The sequence below is a fragment of the Pseudochaenichthys georgianus genome, chromosome 13 (genome assembly GCF_902827115.2).
Source record: "Pseudochaenichthys georgianus chromosome 13, fPseGeo1.2, whole genome shotgun sequence".
NCBI lineage: Eukaryota > Metazoa > Chordata > Actinopteri > Perciformes > Channichthyidae > Pseudochaenichthys > Pseudochaenichthys georgianus.
Window position 1 is genome coordinate 19,058,861 of NC_047515.1, and position 19,796 is coordinate 19,078,656.

Consider the following 19,796-nt stretch of genomic DNA (forward strand, 5'->3'; position numbering starts at 1 on the left):
TGTATTTGACCCTACATGAAGGAAACAGCTGCAGTCCTCTTTATCTAAATACTATAACTAATTTTTAAATATTTAGACTTTGTGGATAGTGGAATACAATGATTCATTGAGCTTTAGTGCTAACAGTCACACTTTTATGTTTTTGTCTTTTGAGCAAAGACACAATTAAACATTCAATGTGTTTTTAATAAAGATTATTGAAAGTCTACATGACACTCTTGCAGCTCTGGGGAGCTTTATTTTAGCTAATTGCTAACGTCTGCTTTCATGCTCACAGTGACAATGTTAACATGCTGACGTTTAGCAGGTGTAATGTATACCTTGTTCACCACCTTAGTTTAGCATGAGAGTAGGCTAACATTAGCTAAAAACTGGACACTCTGTTCTCTAGTTTTAAAAATATTGAACAAATTCAACATTTGGCCTGACGATGGCGCTAGATCACACATTACTGTATCACCGACTCATGCTTTGGGGGGCAACACAAATCATTCTAAAATAATTAATAGGTGTTCAAATGTTTACTCAGAATCCCAAATGCAATTCTTCACCGGTTATTTCCTTGATCATATGATCAATCGTTTGGTAGGATCCTATAACCAATCATCACATATATTTTTTTATTTTCCCTATAGTCAAAAACCCTAAAAATATTCTAATTGGAATACTTTAAGGTCAAGAAAAAAAGGTGCACATTTTCTACCAAACGCTGGATTAAAGAAGGAATGGATCAATTCATTTTCAAAACTGTTATTTTGGTCAATATGAATTAAGCTCTTACCAATTGAAGCATATCAATTGAAAAGATGAATCACCGCTGCATGCAGATTATATTCTTATGTGATTTGATAATACTACTAAAAGTTAATTGTGTATGCCAATACTCAGCAGAAATGAGAACAAAATATCTTTTATTCTGCTTTAATAAAATCTGTATACTACTCTGTGTCATCTGTTTTTTTCAGAATGGTAAGAAGATCTGTGTCATTCTGCTCAGCCCAGCCAACATACTGCTGTCTCATGGACACAGAAAACCCAGCAGCTGGCCTGGCAAGGAGCCTGTGACTACCAGGGCCAACCCGAGGCAAGGTGCAGCCGTCTGAGCCCAGAGCCTGGAAGCTACACTCACTGAACGCCTGAAACAGGAAGTGAAATCTGACTGTGAATCCAATATGGAAGTGAAACCTGGTGATTTCAAAGCCAGTTGAGCAAGAGCCAGGAAATGATACCTGCACTGCATGAAGGTATACATATCTGGAAAAAACGGCAAACTTAAGAATTCTAAATCCCTTCGAGCTCAAGTGCAACAATGTGACTTTGTGTTAGGTCAAAGAAATATTGGCATACAGACAATGTCCTCGACACACTATCACGTCACCTCCCGTCTTTCTGTGAGCTTTTCTTGTTCAGTGTTTGTATGTCAGTGACATTTCAACGCTGATGAGTGGCCTTCGACAGACACACAGGGTCAGACAGTTAGCAGATGTGCAAGCCCCACGGCAGAGCAACCTGAGCCTGCTCTCGGCGTGTGACATGAGAAACCAGCGTCGTTCTCCCAGGTCGTGGGCAGAGAGGAACGGGAGCTAGAGGGTAGAGAGCAGGGGAGCTGGGGAGAGGGAGCTAATCTGGTAATTCTGTCTGTTGTTGCTGCTGCTGCTGCTGCTGCTGCTGCTGCTGCTGCTGCTGCTAACTCCACCAGCTCTGGAGAGGTTGAGACAGAACAACACAAGATAACCAGAGTTATGAAAACCTCAGGGATTGCCGCAGAAGGGCGGACGTGGGGGAAAAACGAATAGATGGAAGGATTATTTGGACTGGTGTAGTGAAAGCTGGCTGCTGGCACGCTCTGGGTCTACCCGTCATGATAAAGGCACCAAGTTGAATTGTAGGTCATGGATAGGTGTGACTCTTGCCGTTTCAAGAGGCTCGAAGAGGGGCCTCTAATGCTTTCATTGCAACAATAACAAGTGGTTGGCTGCGGATCCAAACAAGGGACATACAATAAGTGATAAGAACCAGATGGGCCAAATAATGGCTGACTTTAGCATATTACAGAAATATTGTATTTGGTGTACTACATATATATTTTTCAACTGTGTGGAGTCCCGATCAGTGCATATCTTGCTTATAAATAACAAAAGTTAATATGGCTAAATGTTATATTTTAGTATCATCAATTAATCCTATAAGTGCTTGAAAAGCATTACTCGCCATGTCAAACCAACAACCCCCAAACCCAAACTGATAACCTGAATCTGAAATGTTTTTAGCTGATCGTTTAAGTTTTTGTAGCCCGCACCTTCAATGTTCGGTACACTCTCAATACTTCCAATTAAACCCAAAAAAAGCTATAAAAGTGTACTCTACCTGCTGAGCACTTAACAGCAGACAAACAATTTAGCAACATGACGGCCAACAAAGATTTAGGAGCTTGAGAGCCAGATATATCCCTTAGGAGTTGGTAAAGTCCAAAGACAGAGCTTCAAACACAACTTCAAATTAATTGTCCACCAGAAAGCAATGACAAGATTATTTTAACACTTTTAAGTATGTCCTTGGGTTATAATTCTTAAAGAATCTTAAAAATATTTGGTGCTAATGAGATTTCGTTCAAAGTATCAAAAAGATACTCAAAGTATCTTCTCAAAGTATCAATCTCAATCAATTAACAACTTTATCAATCCCGCAAGGGGCAATTGGTTATGAGCAGCTTATGTCATGTACACGGGCAAGAACATACAGGAAGAAAACACAGATACACCCGGGAGCAGAGATGTAGATCATTCCAATTTACACGATAAGTAGTTCATAGCATCACAATAATAAATAAATAATCAAGTTAAAAAGCCTTTCAAGAATTCAAAAGTTTGAGTGCTGAGAGGATGAATGATTTTGAAAAGCAATTTGTCTTAAGAGCAGGTACACTGTATGCCCTATCGTGAGTAAAGCACATCAGTAAGTAAAGCACAAAATAATTGACCCGACTTTAGCTTTGCAAGTTTGTGTGAAATGGCATTTTAGTGGCTTATCTCACCTCTCCAGCCACAAGAACAGCAGCGGCATTTCCTCCTCCTTGGCTTTGTACTTGGCCATAATCTTCTCCGCTATTGGCTGAATCAGCTCCTTGGCTGGCTCCAGTTCACCTTCCTCCTCCGCGTCTGAGCGAACCAGAAAAGAGACACAGAAAGAAGTTGAAAGTCTGGAAAAAAAAAACATCTGGGAGAAGAAAAATGCATGGGAAGCAAGGAAGTGGAGATGACTGGTGGACAGATAAGTGAGGACATTAAAGAAAGTGTGGTCTTTTGTCTTGTTTTGTAATCCAGTTATACCGCAAGAGGCCAGGGTAGTCTTATATTTTGAGGATCATCACTGTAAAACTGGCCTTTAGTCCATTTCAGTCCAGGTACATTTTAATATCATTCTGAAACCTCTTGCTATTCCTTTCTTTCTACATTCTGTATTTGCATATACATAGATAAATACTAAATCATGACCTTTAGACCTATCAACACTTCAAGCATTTTCCACAGTGTCTGACATTCAATATGGTCCACATAAATGCCACTCCATTCAAGCACACGGAGCTCCTGTGCCCCATGTGGAGCTGCAGAGGCTGCATCAAAAATGCCCGTCCACTCACCCACAAACAGGACGAGGCAGGGCCCCTCGTGCAGCTGCACGGCGTTGGACTCGCTGAGTTCCAGCACAGGGCGAGGGTGCCATGGAAAGAGCCGGCACTCTGGGTCGTTCAGCACCTCCACACGGCCCTGTCGCGAGATCATGTGACCCTCTGTGTCCAGCAGAATCAGTGTGGGAATACCTGGTGTGGAAGGAAGAGGAGGAGAAGGTGGTTGGAAAAGGAAAGCAGGAAACGAGCAACAGCGTGGGAGGTGATTAGGGTAATTTTGGTAAGTGTTTGCTTCATGACGCAGACTGCTCCCGCTGTGATTTTCTTTGTTGTATGGATGTTTTTTACCCTTTTTTTTTTTTACCAGTTTCTGCCTCTATGTCTGCTTATATCTGTTACCTACCCTTCTTTTGACCACATGTGATTGACTCGCACCATCCTTTTGTGACACACACACACACACACACACACACACACACACAACACACACACAACACACACACACACACACACACACACACACCACACACACACACACACACACACACACACACACACACACACACACACACACACACACACACACACACACACACACACACACACACACACACACACACACACACACACACACACACACACCACACACACACACACACACACACACACACACACACACACACACACACACCACACACACACACACACACACACACACACACCACACACACACACACACACACACACACACACACACACACACACACACACCAGGAGAAATAGAGCGAGGCAGAGGCGAAGCACTTCCGTAACGGGCAAGACTGTAAACTTGATAAGCAGCCCACATTCCTCCAGCAGTGAAGGAATCCGTCAGCCATTGCGCCAGTGTTTCGGTGAGTGGTGTAAAAAAAGCCTGGAATAAAACATTTATCTCGACTCTCTCCTCTCAGCTTTAAGATCAGTGGTTTTGTACCTTGTATTCCATAAAGTCTGTTGAGTCGTGACCGGCGACCCTCGTCCGAATACGGCACGGCCAACCAGGGCATCTCGCTGAAGTACTGCTTAAAGGACTCCTCTGACCTGGAGAGGAAAGCACCAAACAGATAAGTATTCTCTTTATTACATAGACCAATGTATGTGTAAAAAAAAATGATCTTGTCTATATTGGTGAATTTTACCTGTCAGCGCTGACAAACACGATCTCAAACTTCTGACCCGCCTCTTTGACGGTTTGATATGATTCCACCAAGACCCGGGTCAAACTGCGGCAAGGAGGGCACTGATGGAGAGAGAAGAGGGGAAAAAAAGGGATTGTTGAAGGGAGTGAAATACAGTACATACAAAAATCAAGTACGATGGGTTGCTGCAGCAGCTTCCATTACTTTGGGTATTTTCAAAATGTCTTTCCATGTGACACTGGATATATTATGTCAAGCATATGATTCCAATGATCCAGTCATGAATACTCATCAAACTGACACAAAGGTACTGTGGCGGTTGCAACCCAGTCTCATGGCATTTCGTGTTCACCAACACGATTTGTAATCTATTGATTCGTGTTCACCAACACGATTTCCCCCTTTTTTTCGTGTTGCACAGCACGATTTTAAAAGCAATGTATTTCTACTGGTAATGTGTTTCGTGCCTGCAGCACGTCTTTTTCTCCGGTCGGGTCGTGGAAGACTGGAAGCGGTGTGGTTCATAAAAACATGTTCTTACTCAATATCAAGCCACAATTATTGCTTTTATTTTAAATCGTATAATTTCGGACTTTTGTCGCCATCTGTGAGGAAAAGAAATGGGGCTCAGAGCCTCAGAATACTGAAATCTGTATTTTTTAAATCTTTTGTTCCTTCTAATTTGTTATTATTTTCAAAATAACACACTGTTATTTACTCACCAATAACACACAATTATCCTTGCTTTTATTTATTGGTTTAATTCCATCATCTCGGGCTTTTTTGGCGTCCGTCAGGAACTGAATTTCAAAATAAAATAACCGGAAACAGACGTAGGCATTTCGAGCGATTACCCAAGATCCTCAGTTATGGTTTAAGCTCGCTGATTGGATGTTTTAGCCGCAATGCATGCTGGGATTTGGTGTTTATATGATATGAAATCCGGAAAACATTTTAAAAGAATAAAATAATACTTAATTCCGAGTGCTCTTGCTTTTCTCTTTGAAAGTCATTGTATAACGGCATTGTAATACACGGTTCGGCTGCATTACATATTACAGATCTGCCGTAGTTCTTTACTTATAGAGCTCTGATGAGAAGACTTTTGGAAAAACTGGAAGAAATGCGGCCGAAACTGAATACTTGACGTGGATCATAAATATATCAACAATTAAACAAAATCTTCAATTTCTCTTCACACAATACGTCTCCTTGCAGTATCAACACTAATTCGGCTGACTTTTACATTGGATCTAATTCATAGATAGGTTATATTTACACCATAACGGTGCACAGCTGATAGAAAAGGACTGTAGTTTTTAAAGATATTACTGATTTTCTTTGAATATAAGAATGTAAATACTGAGTCTGAAATAGTATAGCAATATGCTGTAAAATTATGTGAAAGCATGAATAAAACTACACATCTTCAGATGTTGTACATACATAAGTGTCCTACACTAATAATTAGGGCTGTCAAGTTACCGGAAAAAAAAATTAACACCACTAATTATTTTAAGGCGATTAACGCATGTGTATTTTTTGTCCTCGGCCGCCCCGTAGTTTCAGAGCGCATCGAGTTTAAAATACCATCTACAAGCTGATGCTGACAGCCCCGCTTCTGCCGCCCACTTGTGGCAGACCACACTTCCACACTCACCGGCAGGCCCTGACTGGCCATCGGGAGGACCGGGAGGGTGTGTGTATGTGTGTCGCGAGCGAGGCACACCTTACGTGTTGTTGTTGTTGTTAGCATCTGGTGCTAGCTAGCTGCGAAAACGGATATAAGGAGCTGTTTCAATGAAAAGAGAGGAGCGACATTTCGCCGACAACTGCGCCGAGCACTTGACTTTATGCAGGAAGCCAGACAGTGCGACATTGTACGACAAGTCAGCACACTCAGGACTCAGCACTGATAGTGTGCGCAACATGATTGCAGCGTCCCAGGCAGCTCCCGTTCGAGCATATATGTCTTGAGCTGCACATAGCTCCAACGATCCATCACAGTGTCTCCACACGCACACACACACACACCGAATATTTGTAATGTTCAGAGTGTGTGTGTTTAATATTCATGAGAATATTTGTTATTGTTCAAATGATAAACAAACATATAATGCATATTTGTCCACTCATATGTTGATAAGAGTATTGAAAACTTGAAAAATATCCCTCTAGAACAGATAAAAAATGTGCGATTAATTTGCGATTAATCGCGATTAACTATGGACAATCATGCGATTAATCGCGATTAAATATTTTAATCGACTGACAGCCCTACTAATAATACAAAGTTATTATGGCTGTGTGTACCTTGTGTGCACCGCCTAGTGGTTAAAGCACGTTATTGAATTATTGTTTTTATGTGTTATATTTGATTACAAAAATATTAAGAGTACATACTTTCATAGGGGGAAAGTAGAAGGTCAATGATAGAAATATAGAATATAAAAAATCAACAAGATACTATAAGTGATCTCTACAATAAAACAGTTTAGTGCAGGATGTACAAAGATATTAATAGGAGGAGGTGCAAAACAGAAAAACGAATTAACCTTTATTTAAACATTAAAGAATACTTCAGGTTAAGGTCTTCTTTTAAATAAGAAAAAAACTTTGGGGGTATCTATCTACAGATAAATATTAAGCCTGACAAAGTACTTAACGTCTAATATATTGCTTTCCTGCAATGTTAACTATGTTGAAGCACTTATTTGAACTGATATTATACACATTAATTATACTCTTATGTATGTAGATAGTATAAGAAATGTGCAGAATATGACAGTTTAATGGTGGAGGTACACACATATTGATAGATGTCTTGTAATGCACTGTTGAGGAACCTGTGACCAAAGATTTTCATTCATTGCATAACTACACCGTAGTTGTGTATATGATATGTCAATAAACCTTTGAAAATCTTGAAATCTTGAAAGGGATGTACAAAATAGCCATAATATATAGTCTTTAATTAACTATTAGTAGAGAATAACGAGTAATGAATATACTTTATTACTCGTTTCCATTCATGTCAATTAAAGTTAAATGTTTAGTCTTCTCAAGCACCAACTATCAAATATCTCTCCTGATTGTTGGCACTTGACAATCACCTTACCTGAATTTTACTCAGGTGTAACTAAAGTCTGATTTAAGGGTTGTTTATATGATTAATCAGAATCTGCAAAGTAACTCAAATAAGTGCAGTGGAGTAAAAATACCAGGTTAACCTCTGAATTGTAGTAGAGTAGAATTACAAAGTAACAATGAGCTGTCATGTGGTTGACTGGGTTGGGCAGTGTGAAGTACATAGCGTCAATCAATATATTGCTCATTGATTGACCACTTCCTCTGTTACTCAAAATAAGTAAATGCAGTTTATTGCAGTTATGCTGTATTATAGTTTGCACAATGTGGTGTCAATACTTCTTTGTATTAGTCATGTGGGCTATTCTTTGAGGATGTTAGTGACTACACTTCTAGCTTCAGTTTTATTTTAATGACTTAAAAGAAAAATTCCTTAACACTGCATGCCAAAAAGCAAATGTGTGCCAAAAAAGAAAAAACCTTCTGTGTTAATGGATTCCAAGTCTAGGTACTGGCATTTCATGTTTTTAAAATTACTTTAATAGCGGATAGATTTACACGAGTAACCAGGGGGAACGTGGTGTATAAAGAAAACCCAAATAAACTCCTATAATGACTTTTGTGACTTGTTCTATTCAATTTTGTAAGGGTCTGGGGTTAGAGCCAGCCTCCAGGCGTCTCCTCTCTCTGAGGCTGCGGCTCTGGCAGCTGCTGAGCCGACTGGTCCCTGTGGCCTGCTGCATCTCATCAGGAACAGTCCTCCTTTCACAAATCAATGAGTCATGACCTTCCCTGGCTATCAGCAGGTCCAGCAGTAAAGAGACAATAGGGATGATGTCATTGGGGTGGGGAGACCAATGCCTACTTTTAAAAAGGTCCAGAGGTGGTGGTGAAAGGACTGACAGGGATAGCTAAGCACAGTCAGTGTAAACATGCCAACACAATGGAGTCGCCTCCACCCTGCTGCTCCTCTTCTCTTATCAGTCTTGACTGACTGCTGCCTCTTCCTGGTCCGCTCTGCTGGTCATATCTTTCTTTTCCCAATGTTTAGACTTTTCTGGCAGCTACAAGGCCAGAAATAAAATAAAAACATGCTTCTCTTTGTCCTTTTTCTCTGCTTCCTGTACTCACCCAGTGTGCCGAGAAGTACACTCCCACGTAGTGTCCCTCCAGAGAGGTGCCGTCTGCCGTCTGCCTGTTGTTCCTGAGCAGAGGCCCTGCCACCACCTCTGCAAATGGCTTTGGCCCCCAGGGGAACTCCAGGCCTGGGAGAGGGTAGGGGGGCAAAGAGAAGAGATGGATGGAAAAGAAAAGAATCAGTAAGAGGAAGATAAAAAATCAATCTAGCTCGCCTGTGAAGCTGTAGCACAGCCATTCTGAGCTATGCTAACATTAGCATGCTAACATGCTCACAATGACAATTTTAAAATGCTGATTTTTTACCATTACCTGATGGTGTACATTTCAGTTTAGGAGGCTAATAATAATAATAATAATAATAATAATAATAAGATGAAGCTGAAAAGAATGTTACTTGTAATTTGTCATAAACCAAAATACTGTAGCCAATCAAATGTTGACCTCATGTTGGTGCTAGATCAACACACTCACTCCCTAAGCGTCCAATAGCGACGTTTGGTCAGTGTCCGTGGCGTCCAATTGTGACGCTCCTAGGCTCCTTCGGCGTCATAAAGGGACGCAAATAGCTTTCAACTGATTGCAATGTATTCCCATCTGCGTCGGGATTTGACGCTCATGGAAGCACGGCATTCGTTTATGTCGGCTGCCCTTAAAGGCAATGTGAGCGTCCATTCCCAGGAGTAAAGGATGGCAGAAGACACTACACTACCCAGAATCCCCAGCTATCGTTTGGACTACACCATGTGCTCTGTTTGACAAACCCGTGATAGTCCTCAAGCTCTGTGATTGGAGAGTGTGCTCCGAGGGTTAAGCCGATTCTCGAACAGCACTTGAAATGGGATGGAACCACGGCAGACTGTCCAAAACTGGATTTGAACGGGTCCACCGCGTCCCCCCACCCCGTCCCCAGAACTACACATGCTGGCTATTCTGTTTCGCAACATGTTCTCTATGGCACGTCTCTACTGGGAGTTGTAGTTTTAAAAGTGTGTTTTATATTCAACAATTCTGTGTTCTTTATTTATTGATTGTTCAATACCTGACAAGGCCGGAAATGAAATATCTACATACATCTATAAGAGTATAATACATTATGTATAATATCAGTTAAAATAAGTGCTTCAACATAGTTAACATTGCTGGAGGTATGCACAAATATTGATAGATGTCTTGTAATGCACTGTTGAGGAACCTGCAACCCAAGTTTTTCATTCAGTGCAGAATTACACCACAGTTGTGTAGGCCTATATGATATGTCAATAAACCTTAGAAAATCTTGAAATCTTGAAAGGGATGTGCAAAATAGTCATTACATACAGTCTTTAATTAACTATTAGTAGAGAATAACGAGTAATGAATATACTTTATAGGGATCGTATTAATATCTAATAATTAAAATAATTAATTCAATAACATGCTTTAACCACCAGGTGTCCCTTTATATCAGCTGTGCACCTTTATGGTGTAAATACAGCCTATCTACCAATTGGATCAAATATAAAAGTGAGCCGAATTAGTGTTGATACTGCAAGGAGACGTATTGTGTGAAAAGAAATGTAAGATGTTGTTTAATGGCTGATATATTTATGATCCACGTCACGTTTTCAGTTCCTCATGTTTGTCTTCTCATCAGGGCTCTATAAATACAGAACTACGGCAGATATGTAATATGTAATGCAGCCGAACCGTGTATTACAATGCCGTTATGTGATGACTTTCAAAGAGAAAAGCAAGCACACTCGGAATAAGGTATTATTATTATTTTTTAAAAATGTTTTCGGTCTGTTTCTGGTATTTGTTAATGACGATGTGCTGTGAGATGTGAGACTGGAATTGCACAGGGGGGAAATAACGTAGGCTATCTTTAGATGCGGATTTTGTTAAACTAATACGTTTGCGCTGTGGACCAACACTATATATTGACGGGGAAGGGGGTAGCAATAAAGATAACACCATTAAACAGTTACAAAACATAACAGAAATAATATCGATAGCAGCGTCCCTAGCAACCACCTTGGTAACAATGAAAACGTCGCGATTTCCTGAAGTAATCTTCGTAATAACTAGCAAACTAAAGATCATGTACATCCACTGCACACATAATCTGAAATAACAACTCATATTTCTCGCATCAAATGACATCAAAACGCATTTTAATGGCCAAACTAACTTTAAAATAGGCATTTTACACCTAGAATAAAACGAAGTTCGGCCATGTTTTCTTTTTCTGCAGGGAGACATTTGAAGATCATGTGACATAGACGCCAGCCATCGGAATGAATGGTGAAAAAAAAACGGGGTTTGTCAAACAGAGCACATGGTGTAGTCCAAACGATAGCTGGGGATTCTGGGTAGTGTAGTGTCTTCTGCCATCCTTTACTCAGAAAACATATTTGTTTCTCCGAATCGAAGGGGAAAAATACAAAAGCATTGCACACAATTTAAACCAATCAATGTTGTGTAATTAACAAGGATAATCTGGTGTTTTTTAGTCGATGAGTAGTGCAGATATCACTGTAAAATCAATCGACAGTAAGAGGAATACTTACTTCCGGGTGTAAAATTCTCCGTTATCCAATGGGAATGGACGCTCACATTGCCTTTAAGGGCAGCCGGCATAAACGAATGCCGTGCTTCCATGAGCGTCAAATCCCGACGCAGATGGGAATACATTGCAATCAGTTGAAAGCTATTTGCGTCCCTTTATGACGCTGAAGGAGCCTAGGAGCGTCACAATTGGACGCCACGGACACTGACCAAACGTCGCTATTGGACGCTTAGGGAGTGAGAGTGTGTTGGCTAGATAAATAGTAAGGTGTATTACAAATCAAATAGTTGTCAAAATATTTGCGTCTGGACACGGCACCAGAGTAGTTTAAAAACATGGGTCAGGCAAGTTGGTGAACCAAATTAGGTCTGCAACTAACACTTTTTTTAGTCATTGATTCATCCAAATCCAAGGCGACATCTTCAAAAGGTCCTGCTTTGTATGACCTAAGACCATTGATAATCAATTCACATTCAATTTCTTCACTTTTTTCAAATTATCCAAAAAGATAAATGCATTTTTTTTTTAAATGATTTAATTAGTTATCACTTAATAAATGTGTTGCCTATTCTACACAACTTAAAACCAGACATTGTTTATTTCCGGTTCTTGGTTAACAAAAAGTTCTGTATACATTAAATACAGGTTTTTTAAAATCACATCTAGTACTGTACATACAGCCTCTTGAGCAAATACAGGTTGCAAGGAATACTTCCCTCCAGCTCTCTTCCGCACTTTATTGTTACCATCAAGCTTTAGAGATGTATTTGGAACTGAAAAAGGAGGTACTCATAAAAAACCTTGTATGGCTGCATCATAATGGGCTCTTTATGCAAGCGTGATTGTCCAGGGATTCATTAGGCGGGAATGACACGTTTGCACCACGCAGACACAGCCTTTTATTGTTGTCCTGATTGTAAAAGTGCACTCTTTCCGCTGCAGGCTAGTCTGCCGCCACTCAAGTTCGGTCTTTCATGGAGAGTGAAAGGCTGAGAGCCCTGAATCGTTCAAATGCCCCTCCCAGTCTCGATGCATAGCAAACTCTTAATTCCATATCCCTCTTCCAAGCTGTAGCTGAATTGATTTGTCATGTCAGAAACTACTCCTTGTCTGCCTTTCAAATAATATGAAAATGAAAACACATCAAAATGTAAAAAAAAGAAAATAATTGGGAGCCCGTTAAATGGTTATCCGGCTACATCTAGTTTGGAAGAACAGCTAATGATAATTCTGCAGGCTGGGACTGGCTTTCACTAGCCAGTGAGCAAAATGTGTCACAATCCTCGTGTGAAACCCATTCTGCTTCACCGCAGCACTTCCACAGAGGCGCTATTCTCTCTTCTCTCATGACTAATGAGTTCTTTCACGCTGACCTAGCTGGACCTGAAAAGGTAATGCTTTTAAAATGTAGATCTTCACAGCCACAGAGGACATCCTGTGTACAGAGTACACTCTTGTTAATTCCGTGCCTTTACTTCAAAGTGCAGAAATTATAGGGTTTTCAGATGAGGGAGTGAAACATGGCCACGCTATAATATTCATCCAGCACCCTAATTACGGCAGCATCAACACAAACACGTAATCGCAAAATGTTTCGTCCAAATGCTGAATGATGTGGCAGTATCTCCACAGGGAACTCTGAGCAGGCATTTGGTAAACATCATTACAGAGAATGAGTGTTGTGACTGTGTGTATGCAGGTGTGACTTCTGTCCTCATCAACATCTTGGTGTACTTTCATTTCTGAAGCTAATCGAACATATCTATGTTGGGTACAACACACTGTGGTAGTTAGACCAGTTGAAATAATATATTATGTTACACTGAACCCAGAGCAAGGGTGTGCAAATTGTTGCCGTTTTGATGACCAAGAATGTAACCCAAGAATCCAGGGTTACAGTGGTTTAAACAAGTGTGTGAGAAATGGATGCATGTTGTTCTGTCTTTTTTACCCTTAAATGTCTATTACCTAATTTAGAGCAGGTTGTATTTTTAGGGCTGAATGGTTAGTGTCAGGGGTTAAGGTTAACCATTTATTAAAGAGGATTAAGGTCGGAGCTCGAGGTCAGGGGACACAACTAAATCAGCATGATGCATTCACTTATAATAGCCTACATGTGTATGTGTGCACGCTGCAGACACCACCAATCTCACCTTTAGGGTCATCTCTGACCACCAGTAGCCCATTTCGACACACCACCTTCCCCGTAGAGGCATCCACGAACACCAGAGATGGTATACTGGTTACCTTGTACTTGTTCCACAGCTTCATCTGAGATGGGGAAAAAATGAGAGTAGAAATTGGAAAAAATGGTAATGGAAAGACCATATTTAATTAAATTTCAGAGCTGGAAAAACCCGGTCTCAGTTCACTAGCGTACTAAAATACTGCAGTATTAAAAAAAACGAATGGAAACAAATACATATAGTAGTTTAAAAGGTCAAACAGAATATCAACATGCCCAACAAGAGTGGGAAAAGAGACTCAGGAGAATAGGTACAATAAAAGAGGATACCCTCAGTGGGGTGAGAAGCACACTGCTGAGGGTGAACTGGAGCAAAGTAATGTCGTCCTTGCTGTGTCATGAACAAGATTTAAAGCATGCTGGAAAAAAAATACATTTCTGAATCCTTCTTGAATGTTGAGCAGTGCAATTATAAGAGCTTCTTGGATAGAAGATTCAAGCTTGAATAAGCATTTACGATTGTCCTTTGACCTTTATTTTAATCATAAGAAACACGTTGTTATGAATACGACCTCATAAAGTCAGAAATGATCATTTTTAGCCTAAGATCTGTGCATGAACTGACAATGTCAGTGTAATCCTCAACATCAAAGAACAGATCAAGCATTTAACATATCGGAGACTCACTTTCCATATCACAGAGAAAAGTCCTACGCTGTGAATAGAGAACAGCCTTGTGAAGTGAGGCTGAGCAATGTTGCTGCTTCAGCAATTGCAGGAAAGGGAGAAGGGGATCCCTCACATGAAAACCAGATCAGAAATTCAGACATTAAGTGAAAATTAGAAATATAGTTTCACCTCTTTTATTTGTCAAATATCCCATAACTTACAAGTATAGGAGAGTATACTACAGCGAGTTATATACAAAAGTGATTTAATCTTTGCCAGATAAACACATGTCACACTGCATCATCCCATATAACCTGCTATACTCAGAGTAACACTTAAAGTACACTACCCATGCAATATAAAGTATACATCTGCGCTGTCTGGATGCTGCAGTAGTTAGGGATGTAACGATATATCGAATATCACGGTAAATAAATGTCTCAATACCGTCGTGAGTCTGACAATCTACCGCGATTTAAAAAAAAGAAAGTTGAATAATTTTGAATTTTTTTTACATTTAAAAAAACAAAAACCTTTATTTAACCAGATGGTCCCATTGAGATCATCGATCTCTTTTTCAAGGGAGACCTGTCCAACATGGCAGCAAGTAGGTTACAACAGATAACACAAAAGGACATTGTATTTACAGGGCTACATGTACATAGAGACATTGACAAGTACCAACAGTATATGTATATCTCGCCCTGTCAATAAGCCTCACCTTCTTGGCAACAACTGTATTGTTTTTGAAGTGGTGGAGAGACAATGCACAGTTTTACCCACTGCTGTTACCCATGGCCAAAGCATATCTCTCTGTCCCAGCAACATCAGTACCAAGCAAGAGAGTTTTTTCCACAGCAGGGGATATTGTAAACGCCCAAACATCCCAGCATCTATCTGGAAATGTGGACATGCTCATATTCCTAAAAGATAACCTTGATGATGCTGAGTGAGTGAGTTAGAGTTGAGTTACTTGAAAAACTAAAGTGAAACTTAATTTATTCTATTGCAGGGTCTGATTATTATATTGTTGACACTTTAAAATACTACTATCCTACTAAAATGCTGTACAAATCAGATTTATTATTTAATAAAAGAAAAAAAAATGAAGTAAAAAAGAAAATTCAATTTCAATATCACGATAAATATCGTACTGTGGACTTTTTAATCGTGATATTATCGTACCATGAGTTTTTGGTATCGTTACATCCCTAGTAGGAAAGCTTTCACAGTATATGTTTGACGCGCATTGTGTATCTCCCTCATTGTACATATAGTGTCATACAGAGGTTGACCACAGGCCCTTTCTAACAGCAGGTCAAACGGTTCGTCCACAAGACAAGACGACCCGGAGCCTCCCGACAATGTTGGTCTGGAAGTCCCTCAAAAGCAAACTGCAGTGTCTGCCACAGTCAACAGTTTTACCACACGCTCCACGCTGCTCTGGAAACTCAATCTGGTCTCACAAATTAATGGGGTTTAGGGGCATTAACTGTGACCGTCTCCGGAAAGCTAACGTGCCTGACACTGCATCTGTGTGACTGCAGCCATTTCACTTGGCCGCCTGCTGCTGTCATCCGGGGCTGATGATGTGAGATTTAGAACCGGATTTAGCCAAAAGAGTGAGAGAGGGACACAAGAGAGAAGGAACAAAAGCTGAGTGATAAGGTGATTTGTTCCGCACTTGCACTAAAATGTCAAGAAATGTATTCCATGTCAAGGCAAAGTGGTATCGGCACTGAGGAAAAAGGATTTTGGTCAGGATGCTAGCATGGCTAATAATAGAAACTACACACAGGTTAAGAGAGAAAAAGAAGATGGGTAACAAATGTAAGGCTCTCAGAGTTGTTACAGTGCTCTCAAGCTAGGGCTGCTCGATTATGGCAAAAATCATAATCTCGATTATTTGGGTCAATAATTGTAATTGCGATTATTAAATGTGATTATTCATTAACTTTAAAAACATCCATTTATTGGAGAAAAAAATGTGAACAGTATGTTTTTAACAGTTGATTGTCCAGAACTTTAAGTATAATTCAACTGAAAAACCAAAACAAATTATATAAAAAAGTAATAATAATTATAAAAAAAACTATCGTTTTATTTCGATTACGTTGTTTTCGTAATCGTTGCAAGCCATAATCGTAATTAAAATACGATTAATTGAGTAGCCCTATCTCAAGCAGCAGAAAAGAGACTTATAGCAACCTCAGAGGAAGAACCAGTTTTTCCTCCTGTTTGCCTGGTGCTTTGGCTCCAGCTCAGAGTAGCCCTAGGATGCTAAATTCTGTAAAATTGTGATCTGAGTTTAAATTGAAATGTCTGTTATGATTTCTGGGGAAGAGGAAGTCTGACTTGAAACAACAAAAGCTATATGTGTTGGAGTCTTTCACAAACAACATAATTTCAACACATAAATCTTCCTTTAAAACATCAAAGACAATAGCCATTACCCTAACATCGTCCTTCTAGTCAAATTGAGAAAAAAATGAGGATCACATTCTCCAAAACACAAAGCCATCATCAAAAGCCACAGGCTGTCTATTATATCTGAGACAATAAATACAGAATGTGAACTTACATCATACTGTCAAATCTGCTCTAATCCCTTGTTTTGAGAAAAACAGCTTCCATCTCTTTGTCATCTTGGCATTGTATCGATTATGACAATTCATATCCATTTGAGGAAGTCATTTACATTTCTCTGCTTAACATCATTTTATCTTTAATATACAGTATTTTGGTTTTGGACATTTGGTGGGATCAAAATCATGTTTCATTTTTTTTCCTGGACAAAAATATCAACTGAGAAAATACGCAGAAGATTAATCCATCACAGATTTCTGTTGGAGAAATATAAAACGTTCCGTATCAAAATTCACAAGGAAACTTCTCACAGGTTGTCTTCACTGCATCAAGATTGCATGTCGCCATCTGGCTTTCTCTAAGGGCGCCTCTATTCATTATCAATATCAACAGACTGTGAAACCATATAGCAGAGCAGGAGGCCTGGCTATAACGTTACACACAGGTTTAAATATGCCAATAACCCCTGCAGAGAGCCCACCAACTGCTAAGACTCTAGGGAGAGCTGGGATCCATACTAACAATCCATTAACTCTCGTGAACATGCGGACATTAGCCTCACACTAAGCCCAGTGCTCATCATGCTAATTGGATCACGCATGGCTGCACATCCATACCCAGAAGAGCAGCAAATCAACCCACAGAGGGGCCAGTAGATCGGAGTGCATGGACATACCAAGGTGGAAATTCTCATTGCCCCAGTGATCAAAGGAAATGCAGGTTTATTTTTTTTAGATGTAGCTACTTTTTTCTGATGGGATCAATGTCTGCTTTAATGTCCTACCTATACGTAGCTTGGTATTCTGAACTGCAAGAAAACAACCAACATTTATATGTTAAATGTCATGCGTAGAAAACACTTGCATTACCCTTTGCACTGTTGCACTTTAGGGCCATGTTCTGCTCTTTGAAAAATTAGGTTAGCTTCCATCTACCCCCAAGAGATTTGAGGGTTAAAAGTATGTAATCTGAACAAGTCGTTTCGGTTTTGACACAGTGTGTGTTGAAAACCTGTGCAGTCTACCCTGTAAGTAACCAGTAGGGCTCTGTAGCGGCTCTGGTGGTGTGTGTGTGCGTGTCGAGAGAACTAGAGTGGAAGAAATGTCATCACTCAACGTGCCCAATTCCTCTATCACTGTTGGAGCCCCATCTTCTCAGAGATCTACTTTAGGCCTGAGGCATCTGCCAGACGCTCCCATCGCTGCTTCATTACAAGAGCGAAACTACAAAGGAAAGTCAGCCATTTACAACAGGGGACATGAGAGGTATCCTGCTGTGACGCTGATAGCAGCACAGCCCTTTATCTGTGAGTATTATGCGAGGGACCAATGATGATAATCCAATTCTTATCTTGAAAAAGAAAAAGGGGGGATTCAACCAAATGTTCGTGTTATTCATTCCATTTCATCAAGATAAGCAACTTGGATTATTCCCAACTGCTCAAGTGGATTTATCGAATTTAATTTAACCTACGCAAGAATTCTCAATGGCATTTATTATTGTATTGTAGAAATGTTCCCGCATATCATTTTTGTATTCATGCAAAGAGGAATTTCTTGGTACAGTTCAAAGCAGAGATTAGAAAATAAAACTGATGGACTCTAACATAGGACACAGAGGGAATCACATTCTAGTTTGATTTGATTTAAATCTTCAAAAGAGGAGTTTTTCAAAAATAAAATTCAAATTTGTTCAATGATCTGATGCACGAGGAGATAAAAGTCAGGTGGTCAATGGCTTCTTCCTGATGGATGTTGGCTGTGAGTGTGTGCAGCTATTTGTAATAAGATGGGCCTCCCACAAGACGTGTTCAACACAAGCATTTGTCTTTAACTGGGACTTTTTTTATTGAGAGTGCCTGCAGGCGGTATGATCTCTGACCGTAAAGACTTACAGTAGTGGTGAGTAGGGGAGAGCGGGCCGTACTGGACTCTCCGTTAGCCTTTTGGCAGGCACTAACAAAAGCTTCTCTAAAAAAACCCGGGCAACGTCTATAACTTGATAAATGGATTTAATCCAACATGTTTTTGCACAGAAGCTCATTCACAACGCACCAATCAGCTTTTAGGTTAAAGTCTTAACATTTTACATTTTCTTCTGGGTCTATGGTTGAACTCCAGTCTACGAACTCATTAATATCTCCCTAGCTACGCCACTGTAACTCCCTTTTGGCTGGGCCCCTGCAGCCAGAGTTGACTTACATTCCTCCAAACTGCCCCCCCACCTCTGCTCAATCTGCTCCCGAGGCTCTCAGGAACTGCCTGTATCCACTTCAAAACCCTGCTGCTGCTCTTCAGGGCTACAAAGGGAGCCCTCCCCTCCTACCTCTTTGCCGTACTTCAGCCTACCCTAAGCAGGCTAGTGTGTGTTACTTCACGCTTCAATCTGTGACGCTCCGACTAAACTATCACTTTACCCGGTCAAGGGTCTTCTCCGCTCCCTCTGTGATGAAATACACATTTCAAAGCCAGTGACAGCTGCACAGCCGCTGCCCTTTCTCCATGCTACACTGATGACCTCTCTTTATGTGCTTCATCTCGCTTTTCTTGTCGTTTTGCATTACATAAAAACACCACAGAAGTATGCGTTCATCTTTTACTACTACAGATTTCTGCTCATCTGTTGTCACATGATTTTATAGAATGTTACCCAATTGTTCTGTTTTCCAGCCACTTCCATTTTGTCCCTTTAGTGTCAGCAATATTCCTAACATATAAAAAAAGAAAGGCATCTCACTCAAGCATACTTCAATGTGCTCATTACAGAGGCTCATCC

At 40.2% G+C, this 19,796-nt stretch overlaps 1 protein-coding gene across 1 annotated transcript in view; it reads right to left on the reverse strand.

The window, feature by feature from the left end:
* The window catches only part of nxn (nucleoredoxin), a 57,811-nt gene that overhangs the window by 5,891 nt on the left and 32,124 nt on the right, over positions 1 to 19,796 (reverse strand). Inside the window, exons 2-9 of the mRNA XM_034096868.2 lie at positions 13,735 to 13,852; positions 9,025 to 9,158; positions 4,807 to 4,907; positions 4,602 to 4,708; positions 3,641 to 3,820; positions 3,035 to 3,158; positions 1,499 to 1,583; positions 1,080 to 1,136 (exon numbers count right to left, since the gene is read on the reverse strand). Coding sequence (XP_033952759.1) covers positions 1,080 to 1,136; positions 1,499 to 1,583; positions 3,035 to 3,158; positions 3,641 to 3,820; positions 4,602 to 4,708; positions 4,807 to 4,907; positions 9,025 to 9,158; positions 13,735 to 13,852 — 906 coding nt within the window. The remainder of the gene's footprint in view (positions 1 to 1,079; positions 1,137 to 1,498; positions 1,584 to 3,034; positions 3,159 to 3,640; positions 3,821 to 4,601; positions 4,709 to 4,806; positions 4,908 to 9,024; positions 9,159 to 13,734; positions 13,853 to 19,796) is intronic.